This window comes from Lipotes vexillifer, unplaced genomic scaffold (assembly GCF_000442215.2).
Source record: "Lipotes vexillifer unplaced genomic scaffold, Lipotes_vexillifer_v1.1 scaffold1016, whole genome shotgun sequence".
In the NCBI taxonomy this organism is placed as follows: domain Eukaryota; kingdom Metazoa; phylum Chordata; class Mammalia; order Artiodactyla; family Lipotidae; genus Lipotes; species Lipotes vexillifer.
The window spans coordinates 488,854-499,840 of record NW_006769290.1 but is presented as its reverse complement, the minus strand read 5'-3'; the positions used below and the strand labels follow the sequence as shown (position 1 = coordinate 499,840).

At 37.1% G+C, this 10,987-nt stretch overlaps 1 protein-coding gene across 1 annotated transcript in view; it reads left to right on the top strand.

Moving 5' to 3' along the window:
* Positions 1-9,105, top strand: part of ZBTB11 (zinc finger and BTB domain containing 11) — a 36,293-nt gene extending 27,188 nt beyond the window's left edge. The window contains exons 6-11 of the mRNA XM_007445544.1: positions 2,021-2,266; positions 3,808-3,952; positions 4,642-4,759; positions 7,545-7,703; positions 7,813-7,988; positions 8,553-9,105. Coding sequence (XP_007445606.1) covers positions 2,021-2,266; positions 3,808-3,952; positions 4,642-4,759; positions 7,545-7,703; positions 7,813-7,988; positions 8,553-9,070 — 1,362 coding nt within the window. The 3' untranslated portion in view covers positions 9,071-9,105. The remainder of the gene's footprint in view (positions 1-2,020; positions 2,267-3,807; positions 3,953-4,641; positions 4,760-7,544; positions 7,704-7,812; positions 7,989-8,552) is intronic.
* Positions 9,106-10,987: the final 1,882 nt, after the last annotated feature.

Sequence of the window (10,987 nt, the reverse complement as noted above, 5' to 3'; positions counted from 1 at the left end):
TTTCCCTACTGAAGTTCCAGAATATTAACAACCAAACCCTTAATCTTAAAATAGAAGGATTTCTTAAAGGTGAGAAATCCGAAGTCTGATAACAAAAGATCTAAAGATACTGTTCATTAAAGCCTGTGGTTAACAGTTTACTCCTCTGCTTACACACAAGTTCCAATCGGTTTTTAAATGTCTTATTTTGAAATGTGAATAGACATCAGGTATACAGACTCACAAATATTTCAAGCAAAAAAACAACTTTGAGGAATCCAATACTATGCAGCTAGAAGAAAACTCAACCCCCCCCACCACACACACAACCCAAACCACAAACTATGATTTATATTAGAGATAAATTTAAAAATTACATCAATAAAACAATAACTATGTACTGTGTTTTTAAAAGAACAAATCAAGAGAACAGAAGAGTTTTTCTAAGGAATAAAATACATAATAACACATACAAAAATAGAAAAGTTAAGAAATACAATTGACTAAATCACTCAGAAAATAAAGCAAAAGACATGGTAAAAAGGGGAGTGAAAGAAATTTTAGAGGATTGGTCTAGGTTGTCTTGTAATATCCAGATAATTCCAAACAGCGTGGAGAGAAAGAAATCATTAATGCAATGAAAAAAATTTTGAGAACTTGAAAATAGAAGTTTCCTTGTTAAAAGGGTGCATTGAATGTCCAGAATCATGGGTGAAAATAAATCTATACCAAGATATATTATGAAATTTCAGAATCAAGGTACAAAGAAAATCTTATAAATTACAAGAGAGAAAGGATAAGGGTCAGAATAGCTTCAGGCCTTTCAGCAGCAACAGTGGAAGTTAGAAGACAAAGGCACAATATCTTTAATATTATAAAAGGAAATGTTTTCTAACTTGGAAACAGTAATCAAACTATATTTATGATGGTAGAATAAGAACAGTTTCAGACATGCAAGATCTGCAAAGTTTTACCTCCCAAACTCCCTTTCTCAGGAAGCTGTCGGCAGAGGTATTCCTCTAAAATGAGCAAGACATGGGAAACGGGAAACATGGGGTCCAATCTGTAGAGTCCAAGCGTGGGAAACAACCGTCCCAGTCTGGAACACCAGCATAGTGCTTTGACAGCGATCTCCCACAAGGTGATGTTTTAAACCTTCTCCCAATAGACAGTTGAGAGAAGGGTTTGATGATGAATTAGCAGTAAATACAAAGATAAATAAAACAGAAAAGGAAACGAAAGGAAAGAGAATCATACTGTCTGTATGGTCCAGCTGTAATAACATGTATGTCATCCAAATAATGTAAGCACTGAAATTGATCTTATCAAAATGATCATAAAGCTGTATTGAGAAAGTATGGTAATGGGAAGGATCATGTACGTGTAGAGAGTGCAGAGGTAAAGGAGAGAGTCACTTCCTATTATTCATATTACTCAGAATTACAGAGATAATCATTAAGAAAGAGTCAAAAAAGTAGAGTAGTGAACCAAGAGGCCAGTTTTATTTATTAAAAAAAGTTTTGTAGATCATGGCTATATGTAACTCTGATTTTAAAATAAAGAACAGAATCTTTCAGGAATACTCAACAAGTACAGGGTAAAACCCAAGGACTATCACAGTTTTATCTTCCTACTTTTTCCAGCCCCTATTTTTGCTCTTCCTAACAGCTGTTAGTACTCATATAATAATAGTATTCTTGTCTTTGTCTGTATCTTACCATTCCTTCAAGACCCAGCCTCGGTGATGACGCCTTTCCTTATACTCTGGTTATTCCCTCTTCCTAAGTATTGATCTTTCACTTATTTACATATAAATCCTGTTTTTGTGGTTAGATTATAAATCTTTGCAGAGTAGAGGCTGGGTCTGTCCCTTTCATATCTGTAGTGTGGTACCTAGCATATTGTCTTGTACATAGTATATATGTTTATTGAGTGATATAATTGTAACAGAGATATGGAAAGTTGAAGTACAAGTTGAGTTTCACTTAACATTTGTGATGGAAATACATTCAGGCAGAATTTTGTTTACTTTTTCTTTTAGTTGTGTAAGAAACAGTTTCAGTACAGTGCGTCCTTGAGAGCACACCTTATTCGACATACCAGGAAAGATGCACCTACTTCATCCTCTTCCAGTTCTGCATCTAATGAGGCATCAGGATCATCATCTGAGAAGGGCAGAACCAAACGCGAATTTATATGTTCAATATGTGGAAGGACATTACCTAAATTATATTCTCTTCGAATACATATGTTAAAGCACACAGGGGTAAAACCACATGCATGCCAGGTAAAGCCATTATATTTATTTTGTTATTTAAAGAAAATTGGAACACCGGTGATAAGACTGTTTGATTCTGGCGTCACATCACTTTTGTAAAATGTCACAGGAAGTCCATAACTTTTTCAGTTTGTTGCCTAGGTCAAGGGTGATTCCCAGTTCTGTTCTTTAATTTGGCTGAAGTTGTAACTTGAAATTAATCTATTTAGGATGTTTGGGAAACTTGCTAGGATTCAGAGCGATACTGGGTGAGAATAACCAATTCATCATCTCAGTCATCCCTTAACGTTCAGTAGGACCAACCTGGCTTGGGAAGGAACCTGTGAGTTAAACACATCTTAGTAGAAATTCTGCCTAAGCTATGTGTCCTTCTCTAGAGCTGAAGACTAAATGCCAAAATGTGATTCCTGGGTAAAGAATCCTATGATAAGCCAGCTTTGGGCTATTTGCAACGGTGAAAAATTTCTAGTAGCACCTATAGCCTTGCATATAAGGATGACCCACTATTTTTATTAATAAACAGTTTTGGAACTAATGGAATTTTTAATGTTTTTCTCTCTCTCTTTCGTTTCTTAAGCTTCGTATTATAAGAAAAAAGAATGTAAGAGATTAGAATAAACCCTCATGTACTCTTCAACCCAGCTTTAGTAGTTATCAACACATGGTCAATTGTGGGATTTTTTTTTAACTGAAATATAGTTGATTTACAGTGTTGTGTTAGTTTCAGGTGTTCGGCAAAGTGATTCAGTTATTTATTTATTCATTCATCCATTCATTCTTGTTTAGATTCTTTTCCATTATAGGTTATTACAAGATATTGAGTGTAGTTCCCTGTGCTATACAGTAGGTCCTTGTTGGTTATCTATGGTCAGTTGTATTTTATATGTACTGTCTCTCACTCCCTTACTTCCCCCTCCCTTCAGTTATTTTGAAGCCAAGTCCTAAGTACCATTTTATTCATATATTTAAAAACTAAGTGTTAATTGGGCCTCTGGTCTTCTGGTGTAGCACTACTCAAAATGTGTGGTCCATAAAAGATAAGTGCAAAGATGGAGAGTAGGCATGTAGAAACTGTCATGGCAATTTGATATTGTGACATTTTCATTGTGTTTAACAAAAATATCTCCCTAATAGATTGGGGAAAGAAAAAAACTGGTTCTTCATCATAGAGAGTTTAAGAAGCATGTTCTAGTTGGTATAGCAGGAGTTGAGTATATTGTTCTTGATTAAGCTCCCATGTCTCTTTTAATATAAGATATATTGTTTACCAGTCTCACAAAGGACAGTATGAGGTTTTTTTGGGTACTGTTTTGAGTTCTTCTAGTGATCTCATGGGTGTAAGAAAAATAGCAATATTGGTTAACTACTGAATCAGAAGATGATCAACCAGCTAAAATCCTCGGTCCTTGTATCAACTTTAACTTTGTCATTTTGTTTATAATTTAAGTTTTTAATTTAAAATAGCATAGTAGATTCTGTGTCCTCATTCTTCAGAAACAGCCCTTATCTCTTTTTCTGTTTTACTGGTTTAAACACCTATGCTCTCTTAGGTCTGTGGAAAGACTTTCATCTACAAGCACGGTCTAAAATTACACCAGAGTCTCCATCAATCACAAAAGCAGTTCCAGTGTGAACTATGCGTTAAGTCATTTGTTACCAAACGGAGTCTTCAGGAACATACGAGTATTCACACAGGTAATGAGAAACTTATATTGACATAGTTACATGTTATATACTATTAATTTACTAGTATATTGATTATGCTGTAAGATGACTGTATGTGTGCAGTTTTTTATTAATGAGAGTAAAGGTTTTTTTGTTTTATTACGTTTTTTTTAGAGTAAAGTTTAAAAGTTGTTCTTATAACCTAGTTTTAGAGCTATCTTATTTGTGTAAAAATTTTGTTTCAGTCAGTGCAGAAAAATGTGTACTGAGTATTAAATCCAGGCACCTAAAGAAATGGTCTTGCTTTTAAAAAGTTAAGCAGTAGACAGATGTAACTGTCAGCATGGTATGTGGCTTATAAGTTTATTAGAAATTTTAGTCCACGTATACTTATTTTCAGGTGTTTAAAGCAGTTATGTGGAAAATGGCTGATGAAGGGTAGATAATCTGCTCTAGAACTTGTATACAACTCTACACTGTTATAATCCAGATGATCACGCAAGCCTATCACATTCTGTGGGTAGTAGTAGTAGCCTCTCTATACTCTGGTTGAGAGAAAATAGGGATTTTGACATAGTTTGTTATTCTTAGAAGGTGGATGCCAAATGTTACAGCTTCTGTGCCCACTTGATAAAATAACTTCTGAAATACAGCGTAAAGCATTCTGTTGGAAGAGCACCTGATTGCTGGATTTGTGACATGGTTTTTATTTTTTATAGGAGAGTCCAAGTACCTTTGCTCAGTTTGTGGAAAGTCTTTTCACAGGGGCTCTGGGCTCAGCAAGCACCTAAAGAAACACCAACCAAAGCCTGAAGTTCGAGGCTATCATTGTACTCAGTAAGTATTTAATATGTGAACCATTCAATTAATTTCCTTGTGTTCTTACTCAGTTTATTTGAAAGTTGTTTCAAAAGAAAATATTTGAGGTGACTGTAGTTGATAACACTGTATAATATGATTGAATTTTGCTAAGAGAGTAGGAACTTGAATATTCGTATGTAATTATACACACACACATATATATATCTGAGGTGATGGGTGTGTTAACAAGTGGGAGGATTCCTTTCATAGTGTATACGTATACTGAATCATCACATTATACACTTTAAATATCTTACAATTTTATTTGTCAGTTACACCTCAGTAAAACTGAAAAAGGAGAATACTTGAAGATAATATTAAACTGTTATTTGTTTACTCTTGATTTTATCAGTTTGTTTTTGTCTAGATGTTCCTATTTATTTATGTAATAGTTTTATTTAGACACAAATTTCATACCATACAAATCACTCATTTTAAATGATTTAAAGAGGGCTTCCCTGGTGGCGCAGTGGTTGGGAGTCCGCCTGCCGAAGCAGGGGACGCGGGTTCGTGCCCCGGTCCGGGAAGATCCCACATACCGCGGAGCGGCTGGGCCCGTGAGCCATGGCCGCTGAGCCTGCGCGTCCGGAGCCTGTGCTCCGCAACGGGAGAGACCACAGCGGTGAGAGGCCCGCATACCGCAAAAAATAATAATAATAATAATAAATGATTTAAAGAAGTTGTTCAAATGTGCAACCAGTTCTTTCCTACAGTAGGGACTGTAGGAAAGAAGGGTCCCTTGGGGCCAGCCAGAGATTCTTCCTGGACAGTTCCTCGGAAGTACTGGGCCCTCTGCTCATTTCTCCCATCTTCAGATTCCTTTTTCCCTCTCTTCATTTTCCAAAGCCTCCTGAAATCTTTTTTATAATTGAAGTAAAGTTCATAGAACATAACATTCATCATTTTAAAGTGTTCAGTTTAGTGGCTTTTAGTACATTCACAGTGTTGTGTGGGCATCACCACTAATTCCAGAATGCCTTCAATACTCAGCCAGGCAGTTTACAATTCTGCCTTGGTCTTCTCTTGCTGTTTGTGCAGAGTCAGCCATTGGTGAGAGTATATAGAGCCTTTTCAGGCCTTTTCTGAGCATGTGCCCAGCACTGGGCAGATATTTGGACTTCTAGATTCCTGGGAGTATGTGAGAGTTTTTCAAAGCTCTTATTCCCCAAAACATCTCGGTCTGCAGCCTTTTCCTCACAGGCTTTTGGTTTGGATATTGTTTGCACCGAACTACTGTTCCTTGCCCCAGCAGCTGTGGCTAATACATTTGCCTGTAAGTGTTTCCAGCCATCTGCTCCTCTCTACTCCCCACCCCCCGCTGAGTCCTCAGACCTGGAAGAGTTAGGGTAAATACAAGCAGGCCCTTTGAGGGGTAACCTCAAGGAGTCATCAGATATCTCAGAACAACTACAGCTCTGTGAGAATAAGTTCCTCTGGTACTAGGGACCCGTAGCAGGAGTGCAGTCTGTCTGCTGAGCTGAGGAGCCCGGGGATGGGGCCAGGGTGAGTTGAAGTGCCACAGAGCTCTCTTACAAAAATTCAGCAGTTGCTTTCTTGATTAAATATTTACCTGGTCACTGTAAACTTTTAATTAGTTTCCAGAGGTCCAATAAAATTGATTCTGACAGTTTTTGCCCATTTGTTTACTGCTTTCATGTAGGGATGGGCTTTTGGAGTTACCTACTCTGCCCTATATGCTGATGTCACTCTATAATCAGTCTTATTTTAAAACAAAGATAGTTTATTATTCATACATTTTTAGTTGCAAGTATAAGAAAACCCAATTTAAACTGACTTCAGGGCTTCCCTGGCTTAGTGGTTGAGAACCCACCTGCCAATGCAGGGGACATGGGTTCGAGCCCTGGTCCGGGGTGATCCCACATGCCGCGGAGCAACTAAGCCTGTGTGCCACAGCTACTGAAGACCGTGCGCCTAGATCCCGTGCTCCACAACAAAAGAAGCCACCACAATGAGAAGCCTGCGCACCGCAAAAAAGTAGTAGTCCCACCTCAACAAAGAGAAAGCCCGCACGCAGCAACGAAGACCCACACAGGCAATAATAAAAACAAATAAATAAATTTATTTTAAAAAATTAAAAAATAAAGTAAACTGACTTGAAAGAAAGTCGAATCTAGGAGTCTGAATGGTTTAATGTAAACTGGTTTCAGATTCATTAGCATTTGATGTCTCTGAGACTCCTTATGGGCAAGGCAGTGGCAATGATTTCAGCCTTACATCCTCTCAACTCCCAGATTGTCAAGCTGTTTTTCTCATAGTTCCTATAAAAGCCCTGAGGTTCGCTACCGTTGGATCTGGTTAAGGCATTTGGTTTTCTGAGAATCGATCACTATGGCTAAGAGAATGCTGTGCTCTGATTGACCTAGGCCTAAGTCAGTTGCTCCATCCTTATGGTCAAGAGTGAGGCCTACTTCCAATAGATGGACAGAGACTGGGAGAGGGTGAAAAGGGATGTAAAAAGGGGAGATCAGATGGGGTTGAGGAGGAGACAGAAAATAATAACACCTATGATAACCCTTGGGAGCTGTGCAGGATTCTTTCTAAAATGTTTCTAGTACTCTGCAGCTAAAAGAACTTAAGATCCTGTAGCCTTGATGCAAGATTGGAATAGTAAGAATTGTTTTTGTTTTAAATTGGGATCATCTTGTGGAGTTCTAGAAACCCAAGAATATACTGAGTTCTTGGAAACTTCTTTTAAAAGAATAAGATGATCCAGTTGGGTGAATGAACTTTGTTATTGCAGATGTGAAAAAAGTTTCTTTGAAGCTAGAGATCTTCGCCAGCACATGAACAAACATCTTGGTGTGAAGCCATTCCAGTGCCAATTTTGTGATAAGTGCTATAGTTGGAAGAAAGATTGGTATTCCCATGTGAAGTCTCACTCTGTCACTGAGCCTTACAGGTGGGTAAATCTGAGGAGGATCTGAACTTGAGATATAAATGTACTTGGATTAATTATTATGGATTCTGGTGCTTTGGAAAAAATAATTTGGGGTTTTCCTTTATTTTAGGTGTAATATATGTGGCAAAGAATTTTATGAAAAGGCACTGTTCAGAAGGCATGTAAAGAAAGCTACCCATGGAAAAAAAGGAAGAGCAAAGCAAAACCTGGAACGGGTGTGTGAACAATGTGGAAGAAAATTCACTCAGCTGAGAGAGTATAGGAGGCACATGAACAACCATGGAGGTAACTATACTTCATATAGTTTTATATATATATATAACTTTCAATAGAATAAAAGCCAGTCCAGTAGTGATTCTCCTTTTACCGTTCCTCTTGCCTATTATCTCGCTTTCCTTAATAAGAGATTAATCCCATGTTGTGGAAGATTTATTCAAGTGATAGAGGTGATCCTGAACCTGACTACCTAATTGTTGTGTAGATAGATAGATTCCTGTGTTAGTGAGCTTAATATTCTATATCAATATTTTTATGCTGGAATGGACTACTTGAAGTTTCTGGTTTTTTATCCTAGGATTATAGGATTCCTGTGAAGGCTAAAAGAGACTATTCACAGAACCTCAGGATTGTCTCTCAGTAACTTCTATCAATAGGAACATCTTTAGAGAGATTATATCCAGAATCTGCTTTATTCTAAGAGAAACCATTTGGTCCTAAATAAAAGATCGCCATAGTCAAGATAGAAACGTTTATGGGCTACTGTACTTAAAAGAAAAGCATTATTTATCAGGCAGCTGTAATATACTTGGACCTCACCACACATACACCTCTCTTCTTTTTTTTTAATAGGAGTTAAGCCATTTGAGTGCTTAACATGTGGAGTAGCTTGGGCTGATGCCCGATCTCTAAAACGCCACGTCAGAACACATACAGGTGAACGGCCCTATGTCTGTCCCGTATGTAGTGAAGCCTACATAGATGCTCGAACACTCCGTAAACATATGACTAAATTCCACAGAGATTATGTGCCTTGCAAAATTATGCTGGAAAAAGATACCCTTCAGTTTCATAACCAAGGAACTCAAGTGGAGCATGCTGTTAGCATCTTAACAGCAGATATGCAGGAACAAGAAAACAGCGGTCCTCAAGAACTTGAAACTGTGGTAGTGACAGGAGAGACTATGGAAGCTCTTGAAGCTGTTGCAGCTACTGAAGAATGTCCGTCAGTATCTACACTTTCTGACCAAAGTATTATGCAAGTGGTTAACTATGTGTTAGCACAACAGCAAGGACAGAAGCTGTCTGAAGTTGCAGAAGCTATTCAAACTGTTGAAGTAGAGGTGGCCCATATTTCAGAAACAGAGTGAATGTAGTAATGGAGATGAACAGAAGGGACATCTCACATAAACTGAACTCACAGAACATTTGTTTACAGTACTATGTGGCTGTCCGCCTAGAGCTTGTACATCAAGGCTCTGGGCTGTTTTGGTGGTGTTTTAACATTTCTAAATGGTTTGTCTGGCTAATGGGTTCTGTAGAAAAGTCCATTTACTGTAAAGAAATTGAAAACAAATCTATTTGATGGCAGTGGATTATCATGGTATACGTTTTATGAATTAATGTTTATAAAGAACTGTACTAAATAAATTAAAAACCGTACAGTTTCATTTGCATTTTGACATTATTATATACTTTGAGTTTAAAAGGCTCTACTAATTGGCTTTTCTTCTCTTTTCTTCTCAAAATATAGAGGTTCTGTGATTTCATTTGCCTTGTTTATGGTTTAAAAATTGTAATATAAAACGTTTTAGTGCGATGCATAAGTATATTACATTTTTTTAAATGCTTCAGATCTGTGATTCTTGACTTACTATTTATTTTAACCCCTTATAAAGTCAGGGATTCTTTATTTTAAAGCACTTAATGAGTTACATGTTGTAATCAAGTTTGCACAGTGTACTTAATCTATATGGGGAACCCCTAAATGAATAGCTGATTTTTTTAAATGCCATTAAAATGCATGAAATGCCTATTAAAGCCTTACTCTACTATCCTTCAAGGCAAGTAAATTGACCATGAGCAAAGAACATTGTTATTAAACTGTTGATGGGAAATTTCTCCTTGATTACATAAGATAATAAATGGGAAAAAAGTTAAGACTAGGTTTGGTATGTTTGCAGCTTTTGTATCATGTTTAATTGTTCAATTTTGTTGAAAAACTGCCGTTTAGAAGTAGGATAGCGATATAGACATCTACAGCAGTCCTGTGGATACCATGTAATTGTTAAGTAATTTCAGAATATTGAAAATTCTTCAGCCCTCATTACAGTATACTACTTAAAGAAATTGATTATGGCCCACCAAATTGTTAAAAGTAAATTCTTTTTAAAAGTTGCCTGAAAGTTAAATTAATTTGTGTGTTTGATTTTTAAATTCCCACCTCTTTAAGCTATCCAGTTTTCTCGTTTTTCAAAATAACCACAGGGAGATGCCACATTTCTCTCCTGGGAAACTACCACTCAAGCTGTAATTGTTAAAATTAAACTTCTAAGTATTAGAAGCTAATATAAATTGTAAAATTAAGATACAAGCAGATCACATGTAAATCATTCCTAAAGCACAAGAAAAGAATGTGCCTTGATGTACATATATTATTAAGATGCTTATTCCAGTTTACTTTAAAAGTGGCTTAAAAGATGAAGAATAAATGTGATGCCATGCATGCATTGTACCTGTATATGTAATATTTGCATTTGCAAATTTCCCATTGTTTTGATAACTGTGTGGCTGACTTTCAATTTTAAGTGGATTAACATACAGTCTGTAACTTTATAATGGCTGCTTGTTTATCATATCTTTCAGTTAGTGAAAATGTATTTCAACCTGACAGAAATTTGGAATTGTGTCTTTATGTTCCCTTGTCACCATTGTTATTAGATTTAGTTAATTGTATAAGACCCATTAATGTGTGTCATAAATATGTAAATAAAAGATGTTGGATCTTGTTTAAGGCATAAGCTTTGGAGTTGAGCTTCTCACTATTTTCAGCTCATAAATCAGTTGCTGTTATTTGATATGTTATTGAGTTAATCCGTTTTTTTGTTTGTTTGTTTGTTTGTTTTGCGGTACGTGGGCCTCTCACTGTTGTGGCCTCTCCCGTTGCGGAGCACAGGCTCTGGATGCGCAGGCTCAGCGGCCATGGCTCACGGGCCCAGCCGCTCCGCGGCATGTGGGATCTTCCCGGACCGGGTCACGAACCCGTGTCCCCTGCATCGGCAGGCGGA